General features: G+C 32.7%; 1 protein-coding gene and 1 non-coding gene across 2 annotated transcripts; both read right to left on the bottom strand.

Annotated features, from left to right (window-relative positions):
* Positions 1-941: 941 nt before the first annotated feature.
* LOC109190665 (auxin-responsive protein IAA16-like) lies at positions 942-12,925 on the bottom strand. The gene is made up of 6 exons (XM_019341213.1): positions 12,920-12,925; positions 2,934-3,352; positions 1,884-2,161; positions 1,621-1,768; positions 1,379-1,443; positions 942-1,296 (listed from the first exon to the last, which is right to left on the bottom strand). Exons 2-6 carry the CDS (start codon positions 3,305-3,307, stop codon positions 1,274-1,276), a joined length of 888 nt encoding a protein of 295 aa, XP_019196758.1. The 5' UTR covers positions 3,308-3,352; positions 12,920-12,925; the 3' UTR covers positions 942-1,273.
* Positions 12,344-12,424, bottom strand: TRNAL-AAG. Its single transcript has one exon. It is a non-coding gene; the product is annotated as a tRNA-Leu (tRNA).
* Positions 12,926-21,436: the final 8,511 nt, after the last annotated feature.

Here is a 21,436-nt window from a genome sequence, read left to right as displayed (position 1 = left end):
TTTTTTTTTCTTTTTTTCTTTTTAAATAAAATTAGTTAGCAGGCCTCACAAAAAATTCACCTAGTACATCAATCCAAACTCTCTCTCCCCCTACCCCCACCTCCACCTCCACCTCATTAGAAAATCTACCTAGGGCAACCTCAACAGTAAGGTATTTTTTTTGCCTGTATGGGCAGCTCAGTTGGTCACAAGGGTGAAGGTTCAGCTGAGTTACCATGATTTACATCCCCAAATGCTTTGTCGGGTTGGGAGGGTTGGGATGTGGGAGGCCCTTGGGACTGGGGATTCAACCTTTTAGGAAAGGAATAGTGAAGTTTTGGGGTGGTTTTTGACGTGCCAGCGGGTGGGATCTGTGCATCACACACGCACAATCGCCTTTCCCTTTCATTTTCTCTCTCTTACGGGTCCTACAAAAAAATCACCGTATGCAAGAAGACTTCAAAAATTCTCTTTCATCCCTCTCTCTCATCCTCATAAGCCTTGTTTGCCTAAAAAGAACTGGGAAAAACTACTAATGTGGTTAGCCAAAAAAAAAAACATCGCAGTTAACACGCCAACCAGGACATGGACTACACGCGCTCGGCTTAGCGTTGTATGTAAGTGTAATGCACACAAAAGCAGTAGCCTTCTACCTTGTCTTTCTCTTGCAGGACTCACAAAAAACATGATCTTGCAGAGGAACTCACCATTCTCTCTCAAAACCTCTCAAAAATCATTGATGGTGATGCCTTAATATTGGAGAAGCTCTTTATGGCATGGGTGAGTGATAGATGTATGTATCCTAATTCGAACCCACCCCATTGCGATCTCTATACACGTCTCTATGGCTCCAAAACCATGTGTGCATTAATTTCTTTTAGCAAGCAGTACCAGTGAGGACTTGAAATTTTATGCTCTGACAAAAGAGTTTTGACATAAAAGAAAATGATGAATGCAATTAAAGAGCAAGATTTCATTCCCAGGTTTATGAATCAAGAAACACACAACACAGATAGGTAACAACAGTTACAAATACTTGGTAAGAAAAGAAAATTTTACTGGTAAAAACATCTGGTTGTCTGTTTTTTCATACACAGCTAACTTTTGGGAGAAGACTATAATCCAAAAGTATAATAATAATAATAAAGGCAAGTGAAAATTATCATATCATCCCAAATCCAAAAGTCATAATAATCTACATACAATCTCTTTCTGCTCAAACACCATCAATTTTGCTCTCTCTAATATGTCAGAGTTGCAGAAACAAATGGCTGCTGCTTCATCTTCCTAAACCTCAAAGCTTCACCTGCTTCCCACCTGAAAACAACACTGATTATAGCAAGAGAACCATCCATATTCGAACCCAAAACATTGAGACACTAAGAGAAGTCGGGCTCACATCTTAGCGTGGAAAGTTCAGAGCTTTTCAACACCCGCAGCCTCTTCACAGCAGACACGAACATGCTGCCAAGCACACAAACAAAATCTTTAACTATCTGTAAAAGTCGATGGAATCTGGAGAATCATATTCGTGTAATGCAGACTAAGAGGAGAATTAATCAAAGATAAGAGATCATCATCTCTTTAAAGATTTAGGATCAGATGTGGGGAATTAAAAAGAAGAGAGCATCAGATTCTTACTGCCAAGGGACATCCCCAACAAGCATCCTGTCCCCTTCATTATCCTCATAAACAAGAGTATATTCCCCGCTCCCATCCAGAAGCCCAGTAATGGCTTTCTCCCCGTCTTCCTTGTTCCATTTTCCACCAGCACAAGGTTCATTTTGCGCTATAACACAACAAAGAAGAAAAAAACACTTTAGAATAACATAGTCGTTATTCGTTAACCATAGCAACCTTAAACATCAACTAGTTAGTTATTATCCAGACAACGGTTAAAGAACCTGCAAGAAGTCCTCTAAACAGTTCATCAACAGCGGAGGAAAGCTTGTCATAGCTGTCATAGGCTTTAAGGTCCACTTTCCTTCCAATGGGAACCCCATCCATGTTGATCTTAACAAACAAGCCTTTCGGGTTACTTTCCATGGGTTTTTCACTGGAAGCCTTGTTTGGGACCACATTTTGCGCCTCAGAAACTGGCTTCTGAGAGCTGCTGCTACTCGCAAGATTCTTCCTAAACGAACGCAGTGGAGGCCACCCCACAACTGGAGCAGCAGCAGTCCTTTTGTTTCAAATGTTACATCAACATACAACACAAGTCAGCACTTAGATCCATATGATTCTTGGACTAACCAAACTCACAAGATTGCATATTGAGATGGTAAATCTTATATTAACTCAAGCTTAATCACAATTTTTCAAAGGTATGGCATATAATAGAGATAGTTCTCAAATGTTGCAATCAATATGCACAACAACATATATACACAGAATAGGCATGGGGTGTGGGTAAAGACACAAAACCGAGTCCTGACAGTCCCAGTGTGAGAGTTACACCTAACGTGATGGGCTTCTTGTGGGGCTCGGGGTGAGGGAATTTAGACTTTGGTGGGCTCAAGAATAGGCATGAAAAGTAACAAATTGCATAACCATGAAAGGGAAGTGTTGGGGAAAGGGATTAATGATGAAAGTTATAGTTTTTATCCCAAAATAATGTAAAGGAAGGAGTAATTAATGAACTGGTAAGTATGTACAAAAGTAAAGGAGCAAGTGAGCAACATTAGCAGGCCTTCACAATCATAGAAAAGCACATAGTTTCACAAAAGTAGACATATCAGAAAAATAAAATAAAGAAATTAGTACAAGAAATCAATTGTCCATGGCAAAAAAAAAAAAAAAAAAAAAAGGTAGAAAGCTATAGGCTATAGTGCATGGACCACCAGGAGGACATGATCTGGTAGCAAAGCGTGAAATAGTGAATATCCTCTGTCCAAAAGAAAAACAACAGTGAATAAAAGAAAAGAGAAAAAGGAAAAGGTTGGGGGGATGGCTACCTTTTCTGAGAGGTGTTGTTGGGCACAGCTGTGGGTGTTGTATTTGCAGGTGCCTTCTTTTCTGAACAACTCTGAACCTCTACTCCTTTGTTGCAACCAGGCTGTGATGATTCCTTCACAGTCACACCCATATGGCCCTGTGAACTCAGCTGAAGAAATGAAGAGAATTTGTGGGGGGCTTGACTACCTCCATTAACACACTCCATAAACCCTCTCTTCCCACCATTAGAGAAATACCCAAAACTCAGAAGTGAAGAAGACTCCTCCCTTCCTCTGGAGGACCACCCTCCATCTGGTGGACCAAGCCTCAGCTCAAGCTTTTCCTCCTCAGAACCGCCGCCATACCTTTCACCCTTTCTTGCATATTCCTCCATCTCTTTTGTCTCAACAATACCCACTCTCAATAAACACAACCAGAACTACAAAGACCTTAGCTTGCTGCAAAAAAAGAAACCAACAAGGCATTATCTTCAAGGCAAAAAGAAAAGAAAAGGAGATCATATATAGTAAAGTCAACAAGAAGAAAAAGATGAAATTTTTTACCTTAAAACTCTATCCAAAACTGAAAGCAAAGGAAACCCACATGCTTAAACCTCAAGAAAAGCAGCAATCTTTCGTGGCTACTTAAAACCCAGACTATCAAAACCAAGAAACCACCCAAAAACCTCACGAGCGGTCACTAGAGAACCCCAAAAGAAACGTGGAAAGTGAGAGGTAGTGGTGTAATGGTTCTTGGAGTGTGATATAAAAGCTAGCTAGCTATATATACAAATAAACTGAAAATTTGCCGGGCTGTCTCTTTGTAGGGAGTTGCAGAGGGAGTGTTGGAGCATTGGGTGCATGGGATAGAGGCAGTAAATGTGGGGGGAGTAAAATATAAGGAAGCGAAAAAGAAGAAAGAGTATAGAAGCAGAGGAGATTCCCGCTCAGTCGAAGGATGTCCAAACGGAATTGCTTCAAATCGCACGCAACCCACACCTCTCTGTCTGTGTCTCTCTCTTTCTAAAGAAAAAAAGCAATGCTCTTTTTCTGAATTGTGTGAGAGAAAGAAAAGAGTGTATACCCCTATATTATAGACTGCCACGACGCCTACTCACCTACTTTTATCTTATTATATATTATATATATATATATATATATATATATAAATAATATCACCACACAAACACACTCCCCCAAACACTGCCCCCCCTGTGAATAGTGGTGGCTTGTATGAATGAAATTCCTCCTACCTATTAATGAATTGTAAAGTTGAAAGAAATGCAGAGGCTGCTATTGTTTATGGGATATGCCCGAATGATGTTTAGAGAGAGAAGCGAAGAGTGTTGTGAGATAGAGAGAGGGAGAGAGAAGAGTGGACTTGGAATTGCATGATCCATCCATTGCTGGGAAGGAGCCGTGCAATAAAGACATGCAGGGCAGATCCCTTGATTTTGTCTGTTTCCTCCTTTTCTCCGCCCAGGGTTTAAGCCACACCCCAATTTATTTCTCTGTGTTACAAAACAATTACAATCCAACCCTACCCCTACAACCGCAACCAAGTAGTTATTAACTTATTTTGAATTGATCGATTATGATTTTATCTCTATAACTGAGTCAATCAGTCAGAACCTTATGTTTATAATGACTTGTAAAGTAAAACTATTAACTTATTTTGAATTGGTCGGTCGACTAGTGTACAGTACATCAATTATGAGGGCGTTTGGTAAATAGTTGTTAGCTGATTAAGTTAGTGGGTTTGACTAGTTGATTGCATTAGCTGATTGTAGAAAAGTGTATGGTAAATTAGTGGTTAGTTGATAGTTTATTACATGCAAAATAACTTTCTCAAAAAGCGGATCGAAAGAGTTAATTTGAATAGCTTTTAGAATTTTAACATTTTTTTAACAATAAGTTGTTACAAAAGCTAATTAATCAAACACTCATATTGATTGTTTAACCAAGTCAAACAATTAATAGTAATAAAATAAGTCAAAATTAATTGATAAGCTAATTATGTTACCAAACCGTGCCTATATGTCATGGAAAGCACAATAATGCTCCTTTTTCTTTCACCATTTTGCCTTATTGATAATAAATTGCACAATATTAAAAGATTTTGGACCGAATAAAAAAATCAAATATTTTCAATTTTTTTTTAAATAATATTCAAAATCTACTTTATCATATTTGAATTAGTTTTAGAGTAATATAAATACCAAATGCTATACCGTATACACACAAATATTGGAGGTAATTCTAATCAATTTGATCAAGTTGTTGATTTGATAATTACAAGTCTAATTAGTAGGTTTTGTTGTTTCCTCAAAGTCGAACATACACTACCCTAAACAACACTCAACTGTTAATGCGTCAAAAAGACACAGGTTAAAAACCTAATTACCTTACTAATTTTGTTGAAAACAAAAATAATAATCGTAAAAATCCAAGTTACGTTACAACCATCCTTTGAAATTCAAACCTACGTTTTGCCAAATTAGTCAAATGGACGACTAAAATTTGGTTGCATGTATTGTTCACGTGTGGATGTTGTCATTCTTCAGTATTGATGAATCTACAAAGCAAACATACTATCTTAAGGCCCCTAGACTACACTATAGACCTTGGAATTCTGTCATTTCTTGTTCACAAAATTAATTTTATTTTCCATTGCCATATCATCTAATTTATGATTAATAAGTTTTCCAAATTGATGTGAATGTTGGCACGTAGCTTACATACCCAATTATTAATTATGTCAACGGTCATATAGTCTAATAACAAAATTTTGAGAGTTCATTCAAAAACAAAATAAAAAAATTAAATACATATGATAAATGTTTAACTATTAAAATAAAATATATTGGCCTTGTTTGGTAAAATATTAGCCTATAAGCTAATTTTAGTTTATTTGACCACTATTAATCGTTTGACTTGGTTAAAAAATTAACTTCAAAATGCTAAAATTCAAAAAGCTGATCAAAGAGACTTTTTCAATTAGCTTTTTGAGAAAAGAAATTATACCGAACAGCTAACAACTAACATCTAATTTATCAAACACCTTCCTATAATCAGTTAATGTTATCAACTAGTTATACCCTCTAATTAACCCAATCAGCTATCAGCTAACAACCATTTACCAAACATGGCAATTGCATTGTTTGTTGTCACAAAATAATGTACTTTTATATAAAATTATTACAGTGATGATTTGTAGAGATATTTATATGATAAGGATGGAACAACAACTCAAAGACCCCCCACACTCCGGCTCGATAGAGCATTTGAGATGATGTAAATTATGGTGGCTCATTATTTCTTAGGGTGTGTTTGGTTCACACATGCAAGGGATGAGTTTTGGTGATGGTAATGGTAATCAAATGCTTGGTAATGGTAATGAGTTTTGGTGAAAGTATTTTGCATGTTTGGTAGTATGGTAGAATTGGAATGATTACCAATATTGTTGTTTGGTTATGTATGATCTTTAATGGGAATAAAAGTTTTAAAAATACAAGAACAAAAAATCAAGAATATTTATTCTAATATAAAGACATCCAAAGCATTAATATGAACAAAAAATAAAATATAAAACCAAAAATCTAAAAGCATTAATCTAAACTTAAAAATCAAATTATTAATTAGGAGGGGGATAATGGAATGAAACCCTTATTTTATTAGGGAATGAGTTTTCTAATTAAGGGGTAATCAAATCGCATAATAGTGTTCTTAACAAAAGATTAACAATGACTTTTATTCTCATTCATAATAGCTAAACCCATGAACCAACCACACCATTAGTACTCACAGGTTGGCTTGTCAAATTTTATTTTATTTTTCAAAATTCCCTTATTTAAGTGCAATATAATGTGATAGATTTAGTAAAATCTTCACACAATGGAGCTATTATGTGTGTTTATGAGAACAATAGGCATAAATGATGAAGCTATTATGTGTGTTTATGAGACCAATAGCCATAAAATTATCACAAATTAAATTGTATTTGTTAGGTTGGCAATACTAATTAACATGCAATTGATTAATTTATAGGACTTTGACCCAATAGAAATTTATAATAAAATGTTGATTAACATTTAATTTGCAACAAAAAGTAAATGATTTAGAATTGTAAGGCCCATCGTCCTACAAGATTCCTTTCCATACTTAGAAACTTCTCTCATTGGTTATGTTATTTTTTTGGCTAAATGTACGATTCTTGTGTACCGTGTACAATGTTTTCAAGTTTCAACTAAGTAATAATGCTATAATTAATTGAGTTAATACCCAAAATCGTCCTCGACTATAGTGGTTTTTCTCAATTTCGTCCTAAACGACTTTGGTGACCTAATATCGTCCCAGACTTTTGTGTTTCGCTCAATTTAGTCCTCCATTTGTTATTTCGTCAAATTAGTGTTAAATAAAGGGACAATTCAGTAATGTTAATATTGATCTCTCTTTACTTTCAACTTGTGAAGTGCGAAATTTCTCTTTCTTGTACGAATTACACCCAGAATTACTCCCGGACCTGCAAACCAAAATTTATATTCGCAGTTTTAGGAGTAATTCTGGGAGTAATTCGTAAAAAAAAAAAAAAAGAAGGGATCTCGCAGTTCACATGTCTATGAGTAAAGAGATGCCAATATTAAAATTACTGAATTGTCTATTTATTTAACACCAAATGGACAGAATAACAAATGAGGGACTAAATTGAGCAAAAACACAAAAGTCTAGGACTAAATTGAGCGAAACACAAAAGTCTGGGACGATATTAGGTCACCAAAGTTGTTTAGGATGAAATTGATAAAAAAAACTATAGTCGAGGACGATTTTGGGTATTAAGTCATAATTAATTATAGGAATTTGAGGGTGGCAGAAAGTATTACCAATTATGATTAATTGAGGCATAGTTTGAGGGTACTAAGGTAATTGGGCGCCGAAAGGAGAAAGCGCGGTTGAAGCAGTAAAGTGTGGAGTTAGCTAAGTTTGACCCGGAAAGTTGAATCATGAGTGAAAGCGAACCGGGAACATGTGCGCGGTTGGGTTGTTTGGAGTATGTGGTCGGCCGGTCTCATTTTCTGGTTTGGATAGATATTAAGAAAAGTTGTCGTGCCTCGCGAGGCTAACTCAATTTTTTAGGTATAATTTAAAATTTTTATCGTCAGGTAAAGTGATTAATTCTTTCATTAAATTTGTATGAATTTTTAATAGTGAGACAATTAATTTAAAAATTTAAGACTGTTTTTAACTTTTTATTGATATTTAGTAAAAATGAATGAGTTCATTCTACTAAATCACACCTCAGGTTTAAGAGTAGCTCAGCTAGTTCGTTTAATCATTATAAAATTTTACTCTAGCAATAATGTAGAGGTTTGTATCCCATTTGAAACTTGAAGAGTCATATAGATAAACTTTGATCGATCAGAAGTGATGAAGACACCTTATTGACATAGTGTAAAAGCAAGGATAGGTAATTGGGTGATGAAGACTGTCTCACAAATTCTTATCCTTGAAACGAGTCGGGTCGTTTCAGATCAACGTGAAAATGTCATACTTATATGCTCAAAAGTATTATATTTCCCATAACAAATATTACATTTTTCTTAATAAGTAATGTTGGCAAGTGTTTGTTTCTTATAATGAAAATGTAATACTTTTTTAAATAAAAATGTAAAAGTATTACAATTTTCTCTCAAAAATATTACATTTTTTTTTATAAAAGTAATAAAATTTTTATTTATAATTAGAATTACATTTATGTTATAAGTATTACATTTTTATATTGATCGATCAGAGACGGTTTCACATAATTTTTTATTTAAGAATTACTCTGTATAATATAATACCGTAGCTTCTCACTGCCACGTGTCTTCTTGAATACATATATACTGTGGACCGCTTGGCAAAGCCTCCGGCAGTCCACGTCCGCGCGTGTACTAATATTGACTTTCTTAACCCTCTAGCATGCCTGAGCTTTGGACTTACGGCCTTTATTATCACAAGTCAGCGAAAGACTAGTTAATCATTGTACTATTGTCTAATTTAGCAGTTTTAGTGTTAAACTGCCTTGAAAATTAATCTCTAATGATTATTGTATTATTTTTTCAAACACTGGTCCTTCTATTTGGATTTATTCAATTTCTGATTGTATTGCACATTTGATTTAATAATATTATCAGTCTTTCATTTAAAAAAAAAATTATAACATTAATTTGATTAACTGGTAATCAATTCACAAATAAATAATTAATTAATTATTAATAAATATGGATACAAAATTGATATTACTGATGTAGATGGATATATATGCATTAATAGTTTTTACCTAGTTCATTAAATGATCTATTATCTTTTGAAAAGGTTTACTTTAATATTTGTCTTTGGACAGAATGGTATGGAGGCTATACAATCTGCTTTCTTGATTAAATGGTTGAACGACCACGATGGAGCAGCTAACAAACTTAAATGGCCAATTGTCACTTCAACTAGTTGATTTAGAGGATCCAGCAAAATGATATGAGAGCATAATAGAGCCGTTGATATCTTTGTGAAAACCCGTTAAGTATAATTGAAATTTTTTGGTGATCGAGACTCCTTTGTTTTCTCTTTGATCCCTTCCTATCTGGTCACATAAGTCACACCGACTCATTCTTAAGACTATATATATGAATGAAGTAAATTGTAAGATGTGTCTCGATAAATTAGGATTAAAATTGAGTTTTAGTTTCTCAATTAAGTTTGAAGCTTAATTTTGGCGTAGAGGGAGAATCTGGAACCCGATACTATGATACTCCACAGTGAACTAACGATCTCCCCGGTGGCATCTTCATCATCAAAGATTTGGCAATCGAGACAGGAAATGATCAGACGGCAAAGGCTGATTCTGATGCAAAGTAGGGGGGGGGGGGGGGGGGGGGGGGCAGTGAGGGGAGGCAACTCGTGATATGCGAGTCAAATCAAGGAGAGGATTTGAAAAGGAGCAAAGTAATGATGGGAAATGGTTTTGTTCTGTTTGGGAACAGGAGTTTATTGGTAGTTACACATGGCGCATTAATTAGTAGTAAATACGGGTTTAGCACAATAGTTCGCAGTATTTGAGAGAAGACATTAAGATTTAAATTTCGACAGTAACAATGTGGTGATTATACCAATGTGAATAGATTTTTTATACATACTGATATTTAACTTGTCTGCTAAGTCACACCATGATTTATATCATTACAGATGCTCTATCAGGTCATTATTATAGTAGTACCGCCATGGCCCCTATATGTATGAATGCATGTATGGAATAAAATTCAAAAGGTTGCTAGTCCCATCACACTCACTTATATTATGCATGATGGTGATCATCATTCTTCTCCCATCCATTAACACCATTCTCTTGTTTTTTGCCTATTCATCTATCTATCTATCTATCTATCTATCTATCCCCGCCCTCCTTTCCAATCCATCAATTAAATTTCTAGTGCTTCTTGTTCCCACTAATTCTTGATATGTACTGACTTGGAAAACATTACATGAGGACTGCTTATTCTTCATGATTTTGAGCCCCTCCCTGCCTTTTCATTCTTAGTAGTGTTTTATAGCAGGTTCTAGGTTCAATTTCTAACCTTTAAATCATAAATTATGATCATGATTGATATTGTAAATTAGATTGGATGTAGGTATCTATGTTTACGCTGCATGGAGAGGGTGGCCGGAGAGAAAATTTTATTGTGAAATTTGGGTATAATTATAAAGTAGACATGTTAAGATTTGAATACACTCAAGATTTACAGATTAGATAACTCGGTCAACTTTATAATACACAATATAAAGAGTAGTTGTGATGAGATGTATGATATGTAAAATGGTCCAACATGTGAGGTTATATTGCATCTCAAATAACGACATATGTTTTGATGATAGTACTTTATAAGGGGTTGACATGACATTTTCTGATTAGTTGTCTTGATGAATTGGTTAGGTGGTGTGTGCTCCAATTTCTATTTACTCAAACAATTAACTAAGCCGGCTTACATTTTACATGTCTAAGTTAATTGGTTCACAATTTGCTTTCCTTCTCCAAACACTACATTATAAAAGTAAGAATGCAATTAAGCTATATCTATTACTACTATATATATACATGTGGCCCTATAATATTCTTTTTCTTGTGTCTTCAAACTTGGTGCTCTCTACTCTCAAGTGCCCTTTTTTTGTTTGGCATTCATTCATGGAACTTGGTTGGCTGCTTACAGATGGCTTGCTTGATAGTTGGTAACTTCTTTTTGTAGAAGCGAAATATTTTCCACGTGTTCTATATATGAACATACATATAGTGCAGTAACAAGTTGCAGTCCTATTTAATTATTATTTACTTTTTTCTTTATTGGAATCATGACTATTTATATATAGGACCCATCAAGCCATCAACTTACTTTTTTTTTTTTTTTTTTTTTTTTTTTTTAAACTTTACAAAGTTGCATGTGATGAGATTAACATATAAGGGTGTATTTGATTGACATGTTTAACTCTAAGGAATGAGTATCAAAGTTATATTGTTTGATTGATAGGTTTTTAAAATATTACTATAGATTTTAAATACATCCTTAATTAAAAATTTCATACCCAAACACTGCTGGAAATTATAGAATTTATGACCACATGAAAGTGATCTTAAACCAAGTCGAAAGTAAAAAGTGACCGGAAATAACAACAAAGATTTTTCCGGATATCAAAAGTGGTCGGAACAAGGCTTTCGACTTGATTTAAGATCACTTTCAGGTGGTCAGAAATTTCATAATTTTCAGCAGTGAAATAAAATAAGGGTATTATCCCATTTCGTTCCCTTATTCCTTCTCATCCCTTTTTGATTAGTGATTCTAGATTTTTTTTTTTTTTTTTTGTTCATATTAGTGTTTTGGATGTCTTTATATTAGAATCAATTGTCTTGATTTTGTGTTGTATTTTTTAAATCCTTATTCCCATTATAGGATCATACATAATCAAACAGCATTATTGATAATCATTCTCATTTCACCCTATTACCAAACATGTAAAGTATTTTCACTAAAACTCATTACCATTACCAAATATTTGATACTCATTCCGATTCTCATGTGCGAACCAAACACACCCTAAGTGTGTTCACTACAATTATTATTATTTTTCATATCACCAATAATAATTATTAATAATAATTAATAAACACATTATCAAGTAATGATGAGTAAAATAAAAATACATATAATACAACTTTGATCAGGAAACTTACAGCTTATATGAGATTTTATAGTGCCCACTTCATAATTCATGGTCTTCAAAAAAAAAAAATCAATTCAATTATAATTATGTCTTTTACTCATCAAGAAAAAGACACAATATACTTCAATTTTTAAAAGAGAGCAATTACTGTCCCAAATGCCGCCGCGGCGGACAAAAACAATTGTTCATGTTGAGAGTGGGATTTGAACCCACGCCCTTTCGGACCAGAACCTTAATCTGGCGCCTTAGACCAACTCGGCCATCTCAACATTACGTATACTTTCTACTGGATTAAATATGTAAAGCTAAAATTTCTGTGTACTGAGAAACAAACGCTTTAACGTTACAAAAACTCTAGCAATGCAAATTTGTTTTAAAAAAACTATGTTTTTTTTTTTTTTTTTGGTGAGATTGACCCGTATCAAATGGAAACAACAAAACAAAGACTACCATACTTTAACCGAGTTGGCCCCAAACGTAATTTATTCTAATAAATTCTATTTTTTCAAATATAATGTTGTACAATCGGAAGAAAGCGAATTAATTTTTAACTTACTGAATCGTTTTGAGTTTGGAAAAAATTTTAAATTCCAAATTTTGTTAGAAAATTCCTTGCAAGTTCCAAAGTTAATATTGAATCTAGTTTGATATAGTTGTCTACGTTAAATGAACCCAAATTTTCAAGCACAAAAATGGACCCTACAAAATCCATATATGCCATTTTTTCCAAGATTTTTCCTTTCCCATTTTATTAGTGTACTGACCCAAACAACTAATTCACCCCATTTCAATACATGTACACTTCTCATTAGTCAATATATTATTTTATTCATATTCTTGCATCATTGAAGTGAGCCATCTTAAGTTGGATTTGATGAATTAATTATACATCAAGCCATGACTAATAGATTAGGACAGAAGAATATAATCAGGTGGTCCATCCACCACCACCTTAATTCCTCTCCTTGATTAAACTACCTTAATCATCGCGAATAATAATGTGTATGTATGGCGCATGCATACATTAGTTTAATTCCTCCTAAATATTCTCCTTTTTATAATGTAATTCCATCCCTTTTCTCATCTATACTATTAACAAAAACAAATTCCTACTTTTAAAACTTCATGCCAAAGTACATCTGAAGCTATTACTATATAAAATCTAATAGTTATTATGATAATTAAGTTAATAATTATCATAATAATAGTATAATTATAATTAAACAATGATCGATCATTATTTACAATTTAATTTTTCATAATATTAAGTTTAATTAGAATTTGTATATAAAATTTATATATTTAAAAATTACATTAAAAACACTCTTAAACACAAAAAAAAATTAAAAATTATAAAAAAATGCTAATAAAAATAAGCAAAGAAAAAATAGTTGATTTGGCAAATGAATAATAAGTAGGACAGATAAAATGAGACATGGGAAGTAACAAAATACTTTTTTGAGTTTTTTTTTTTTTAAAAAAAAAAAACAAAACAAAAAAAAAAACAAAAAACAAAATACTAACATATTTATCAATAGATTAAATAGTTACAGAGCTTAAGTACCTATAGATTTCAGCATTTTATTTATGAAAATCCTTTGATAAATTAAGTACATACGAATTTCAATAATTTACCTATTCTTGATTAATAAATTTGATTTTTTTTTAGTGTATCTATTTTATAATCCTTGCAATCTACATACGATTGGGCCACAATTTCCCCCAATAATGTAAGCCTTATGTGTGCTTTTTTTTTTTAATTAAAAAATGAAAAAGGTAAGGGAAATAGCATATATAGCTTTAGGGCATCTAGAATTGTAGAGTCTAAAAATGTAGAATGAAGGCGTGGAAGAATATGGTAGAATGGGTAGCTAGGCGTGATGGAATGATGATTTGAGTATATATAATCTTCACTAATTAATTCGATCAATTAAAAAAAAAAAAAAAAACGTCATCATCAAAATAAAGTGGAATTGGACTTCCTATGCGGCACTAATCATAGCTTTCCACCATTTTTATAATTAAAACAATATAATATAATCCTTAGAATCGTTTTAAGGTTATCCTTTTCTAATCTCAATGGAAGATCAGATCGCAGCTAACCCATCCAGACGGATACAATGCATCATATCACAAAAGGCAAGTTATGGACGATTACATTTACTAATTAATATTATTATTTGATTAACATGTATATATATGAGCTAATAAGCTAAGCTAACTTTCTTAGAAGCTGCATGCATGCTTTTCCTCTTTGATCTTAATTTTCACAATTACCATCATCATTATGTGTTGATTTTATAGAGTTGCGATACATACATAGGATCAAGTATATTTTCATTCTATCATATTATAACCTCATAAAATTTTGTTATGTTTTGTCTCATTATAATATAATAATTATAATAATATGACTTTTAATATTATTCCATTAATCTTCCTTCTCATGTTTATTATTATCATGAAATGAATCTGCAGGTTAGACTATTAGAGTGGATTCAAATTCCTTAAAAATATAAAAGATATGAATTTTGTATACATATACACTCATTGCTTGGCAAAGGTCTTATACTTGAGCAGCATAGCTATGATTTCTCAAATGAGATGTCTCAGATTCAAACCTCCGTGTTGAGACTTTGACTTTTTGTACTTCAGTAGGTTGAGAAAGTAACAGATACTACCATATAATTAATGCACTATGTAGTTAAATATTTATCAAAATGTTATTATTACATTCTTTTTTCCCCTTTTTTCCTTACTTTAGAGTCCTTAAGTTGATCTTCTTAGATTGATGGTTATGATGAGTCTCAATCAATTTTCTTCTAGGGCGCGGGTTCTCATCTTTCCCCATATATAAGAACCATGCTTCCCATGAGAATTGCAAACATGCAACAAGCAACAATTAAAAGTGTAACATATGGTGTAGCGGCAACATGTAGTCCTTGATTTGTGGTGGTGATTGCATGGTCGCACTTGATGATATTTCGCAAAAAATAAATTCGCTACACTTATAAATTGTTGTCATGTCTTCATTTAGACATCATCTTCTTCTTGAATAGAACTCTCTTATATTCATTTGGTATATTACCAACTATCTAACGCTCTGAGGTAACTCAGAGTCTAACCCTAAAAAAACATGCCCAAATAGGTGATTCATGCAATGCCATTAACTTATTCTGTATTCGGAATGGATGAGATCGACAAGCAAGTTTGCTCTTTATCTTGAAAGGATGGTGATGGAGGCCGACAATAAGTGAAGTGAAGAAAAGAGATATAAAAGTTTGAGAAAAGCAATGGCTTTGGTATATCACATGCATGAATATAATGAGTGAAAAAAGAAAAAAGAATATTAAATCTCACCAAATTAAAATAGTACACCCATATATATAGCAGACAACTCCACGTATGCAAACACCAAGTGGTTGGTCCTACGTTATCCCAAGCAAGCCAAAAGTATGACACAAGCACATATTTTTTGTGTTAGTTAATTACTCTTTCGTCCTGTATATATCCCAAAGGAAAAAAAATTTAATAATAATCCATTCTATTTTTTTATTTTTTCTTTTAAAAATAGGGGGAAATAAAGACCCCGAAAATTAGCTACAACACTATATAGACTTCTCTAATGTGCAAAACACCCACTTATCTTCAATACGCTAGCTTCGAGACAAATGCCAAAGGCACGCCCTAGAAAGCCTGACCCAATTGGATGGAGATCATAGCTAGATATTCTCGGTTTGGTTCGAACCGAATCATAATCAGAATTTCAGGAACGATTCTAGTTTCGTAATATCAGGAATCTAAAATAATAAAAATTTAAAGTTTAACTATTATTAGATTAAAGTTTTAAAAGTATAATAATTATTTTTATTTTTAGTTTAACTTTAAAGTTTAAATATTTGATATAATCATTTTAAAAATTAGAATGAAAAAGTTTCAAAAAAATATATGTTAAATTTAGATTATTTTAAAAATAGAAAATTTATAATTTTTTAAAAAAGGTTCAAATCAGAACCAGAACTGAACTGTGGTACTGATCAAATCCTAGTTTCTGGATCGTTTTTCATTAAATGTAATTGAATCTCACACTGTCGACTTCAGTCCTGATATCAAATCAGGTGACGAATCACTATTATACGCTAAGCCACTTAAGCAAATATATAAAATTTTAAGAGTAGAAGTAGTATTCCCCATTAGGTCGCAATTAAAAGTGTAAAACCACAACGTTAAGTACAGCAGAAGTTAGGATTGCATTGGGTGAGTGGAGCGGCATCATGGATTTTACATACATACTAAAATTCAAAACATGCGGCAGTGCAAATGCTGCTTCATCCAAACTCGATGGGCAGGCCAAGTCGCCATCACATCCTAACCACTTCCACTCTCCATCGGCATGCCCGACATTCCCAGCCAATTCCCCATATAACATTAATCTGGATAAACATAACATATATATAATGCAAAGATATCGTTAGTTTGATCGTAATCCTAGTACTTATGACATCATTTGATTTTAGTCTCCTTCTTCGTGTAACAAGTTGGTCGTGGTTTAATACCGAACGAGTTTGAATCAAGTCATTTATAACCAAAAGGCTCGGTTTCGTTTCATTTTGTAAAATTGTACAATTAACGGGACTCGATATAGAATTCAAATCAAGCCTTGTTTGCCCAAAATGCTTGATTTCATTCATTTCTTCATCGTAAATTCAATGAAATACAATATAAACTATATATATATATATATATATATATATATATATATATATATATATATATATTGATTTTGATTCCGATTATATTTGTCAATTGTCGGTACCAAAAAAATAGAAAAGAAAACAGAAACTCTTTATCAAGAAAACGTGGTTTACCATTGGGCCGGAAACGGCCTATTAAGCCCAAAACCTACATATAATTAGGTGTTAATAGGATCAATATAATGTAGCCCAGAAAGGCCCAACCCAAGCTTAAATATGCGGATAGTGACATGCATTTCATTACAAATTCTAATGGTAAATAACTTGTTCGCAAATGGCTAACTAGTGCCTCTCTGTGTTGTTCATAGCCACTATTTAATGATATGCAGCAAATTACACAGAAGAGCTAAATTGCATTAGAAAGACCATATACAACGTGTTAAGTCAAGAAAGTATTGGCAATAATCAAAGTCATAACCTTTTAGTATGAGAATCACACTCTCTACTTAGCCACCCATTTGGGGTTCCAAACTATTATTGGCTCTGAACTTTATTTCCGAAATTTGTAAAACAGTACATTTTGAGGCTCCAAATTTTCTGCATAGTGTCACAAATTTGTATCAATAATTTACAAAGTTTTGGTACAAAAGTTTTTTTTTTTTTTAATGGTATTTCTTATTTTCTGAATATGTACTTCTTTAAAAAAAAAAAAAAAAAACTTTTGCTTACCATAAAAGAAAACAAGTAATTGTATCCTAGAAAAAAAATTTGTTACTTTCACATCATAAATTTTCCTTATAATGTTCGCTTACTGATATGTGAATAAAAAATCATTTGTTCATAACCTACCCAAAAGGGGGAAAAATAGTAATATTTCATAAGATAAAATACTTTCTTTTTTTTTTTTCTCTTACAGGTTTATCTCATAGTTTTCACATTTTTAGATTCTCTCATTCTAATAATATTTTGGGAAAAGGCACAAATAGATCGTTGAACTATTTGAGGAATAGCAATTAAGCCATCGAACTCGAATAAGTTCCAAATTGATCCATGAGCTTGAAAAAAAAAAAAAAGGAGTAAAAGACATTTTTGGTCCTAGACTTATAGTGGCTTGGACAATTTTAGTCCTTTATAAAAAAATTTGTCATTTTATGGACAGAGTTATTGTGGCGAGGACATTTTTGGTCCTCCGTCTATATTTTTGTTAGATAACCGTCTGAGAGAGGGGTAATTACGTCAATTTAGGCTATCTCCTTCTATCTATTATATCTATGTGTGTTTTGTTTTCTTCTCGGTCATAATTCGAAGGACTCGAAGAGTCCAAGTTGCAATAAAGGCATGGTTGTGGGCAGAGCATTTCGTAGTGCAAAACTACAAATAAATGAGGGTCAGAGTAAAGGCATGGTTGTGGGACCAAAATCGTCCATCTCACAATAAAGAGATAGCCTAAATTGACGTAATTGCCCCTCTCATACGGTTATCTAACAGAAATATAGACGGAGGACTAAAAATGTCCTCGCCACAATAACTCTGTCCATAAAATGGCAATTTTTTTTATAAAGGACTAAAATTGTCCAAGCCACTATAATTCTAGGACCAAAAATGTCTTTTACTCAAAAAAAAAAAGTGCAATTAACATTTTTAGCAGGTTACCAACAAATTTTTGCTGATTAGGATACCATGTGTATGTTTTAATTTTAATTTTTTATTATTATTATTATCCTACTAAGCATTTGACGCTTAAAAAAAAAACATTTTCATGTTTCTGTCAAGTCTGTCCAGCTTATGTTTTGCTCATGAACTCCATTTGTAACTAGCATGAAAAAACAGAAACATTGGGTCAAATGCTTAGTAGGATAATAAAAAAAAAAATTAAAATTAAAATATACACATGGCATCCTAATCAGCAAAAGCTTGTTAGTAACCTGCTAAAAATGCTAATTGCATTTTTTTTCAAGTTCATGGATTAATTTGGAACTTATTCGAGTTCGATGACTTAATTGTTATCTTCCAAATGGTTCAATGGCCTACTTGTACCCTTTCCCTAATATTTTTTAAAAAACATTTATTGATTGTTTACTAATTGAGTCCTCAAGACATTGGTCTAGTGGATAATAAGTCTCACTTAAAATTTACTTTTAATTGTATGTTTAAATTCGATTTCTGTTATAAATATTGAAAATTTAATTTTAGGATAGATTTTTTGTGAGCATAAGTGTATAGTTTAAAATGTGAAATTAGAAGGATATAGTGTTACATTACCGTATCAAAAATATATTTGTTTGCCCGAAATGATAAGTAACCTCACATATAGAAATGACTCAAATGAGAGTTAATATCGAACCATTGAAAACGTTAGCGCTGATTAATGTGTACTTTGTCACAATTACGTTTTACGTACGCAATAAGGGACATGCAATATTTTACAAATAGAAGCATCCCAGACAATATCCAACTGTTGTGGGGCCTACCGTGTGTCAATGACAACAATTAGGGTAGGTAGCCCAAATTTGGTGAACATTTATTATTTTATTTCTACATGTTTTAGAGTAATAAACATGTAATACTCCATTAGTCTTAAAATATGAGTAGCTATAGAGATGACAATGGGTCGAACGTGAGTTAGAAAAAATTACATCTATCACCCGATTTACTTTATATATACTTTCTCCACACTTCCATTTTCAACCCGTATTGGGTGAATTTTTTTTTTTAGACCCGCTCCGCTCCACCGAGAGCAAATGCTCACTATGGGTATCAGTGTATCACTACTTATTATCTTCTCAAAAAATTAAATTAATATTTAAATTAATTACACGTAATAAAATAATAAAGTTCGCCAGTTATATTTAAAATATAAAATAATAGAAATATTTAAATATAATAACTAAATTGTTATTTAGTAAAAATAAACATATTAGTATATAACTAAAAATAGTAAAAAGTTAGCAAAATTCAATAATTAAAAATGCAATTCTCTCTTTGATACAACTTATTATATGCACAGAATATGAATGAGATATCGTGGATCTTTTTCAATTTAATTAGATGTTTCAAGTTCTCATGCGAGATCAGAGTGTTTTACTAAGGGTGTGGTTGGTTTGCACATGGGAATCGGGGGGAATGGGTATCAAATACTTGGTAATGGTAATGGGTTTTGGTTAAAGTATTTAACATATTTGGTAGTAGGGTGGAATGAGAATTGTTACTAATATTAGTGTTTGAGAATGAATAAGGAAATGAAACCTTTATTTTATTTGGGTATGAGTTTTTCAATTGATGAAGTATACGAAACTAATAGTAGTGTTCTAAAAACCTATCAACCAAACAATAATAATCACTTTCATACTCATTTCTATGGGCAAACCCCATCAACCAAACACACCCCAAGTGTATCCTAACTGAAAAACTAGCTTGTGCTCTAATTTTTTTTTTTTTTTTTTTTTTTAACTTATGATTGTGATTCTTTTTTTTTTTTAACAAACTTATGATTATGAATTAATAACTCCAGTTCTACCATTTGAATCGAGCGTGTGAGGGTTATTTTCGAGTCAAATTTGATTTGGGCATTATGTGGTGTGATGTAAATAGAAAATGGATGATATGATTGATGGAATTATCATGTGATTATATTCTTAAAACAAAAAGGTAGTTTTCTTTGCTCATATCAATGAAGCCAAAACCCTTACTTTTTGGGATGATTTGTTTTATAGTGTTTTTATATTAGTTGATAAAGCATAGATTTAACGCAATAAACTTATATTTGCTTGACATGCCCACATGGATTGAACACCTTCCAGCGATTTCTCATTCGTCACATGTGCCCAACAGGTCCCATGTTGTCGATCTAAAAGTACGGGGGTTTTATTTGCCTCTTCATTATAGCTGTCTCTTTTTAAAATCTTGATATATAGCATTTGGGTAATTATTTAATTTATCAATCTGTTATAAATATCTTATTAATGATCATTAATTCATGAGACGCTTTATTTGTCTTCTGTTTATTCTTTTTTATGACTTTATTCAACAAAAAAACTCCTTATATAAGAAAGAGTTTACAAACTTTTTACAATTCCTAAGAGATAATTATTACATAAAAAGTCTTCAAACTTTTTTTGAAGGTCAACCAATGGGTTGTATTCATAGATAAGCTGAAATAGCGTCAGGTGGGATAGTATCCCAATACATAGCTGTGTCATACTGGAAAGCTGCAGTAGCTAAACTATGCGCTAAAATATTCTGCGATCTAGGTAAAAAATTAACATGACAATAATTAAGAGTAGATAAATAGTTCCTGCATCCATCAATTGCATAGCCAACATACGATCGTGTCAGCAGCTGTGGTGTCGTTAAGTAACTCTGCAGTACCTGGCAATATGTATAAAGCTCTATATTTTGCTCTCCACGTTCGCGTAGCCAAGATAGAGCTTCCTTAAAAGCATATGCCTCGATCATGAGTGGGGAAAAACAATGTGGCAAAGGTGCGGAGTACGCCGAAATAAATTGACCAAGCGGTCCTATTATTACCGCACCTACCGTTGCGGTGTTGTCCGTGTGATGATATCCAGCATCGACATAACACTTGGG

The sequence above is a fragment of the Ipomoea nil genome, unplaced genomic scaffold, assembly GCF_001879475.1.
Source record: "Ipomoea nil cultivar Tokyo-kokei standard unplaced genomic scaffold, Asagao_1.1 scaffold1576, whole genome shotgun sequence".
NCBI lineage: Eukaryota > Viridiplantae > Streptophyta > Magnoliopsida > Solanales > Convolvulaceae > Ipomoea > Ipomoea nil.
Note: the sequence above shows the minus strand (reverse complement) of the source record. Positions and strands in the feature narration are given on the sequence as shown.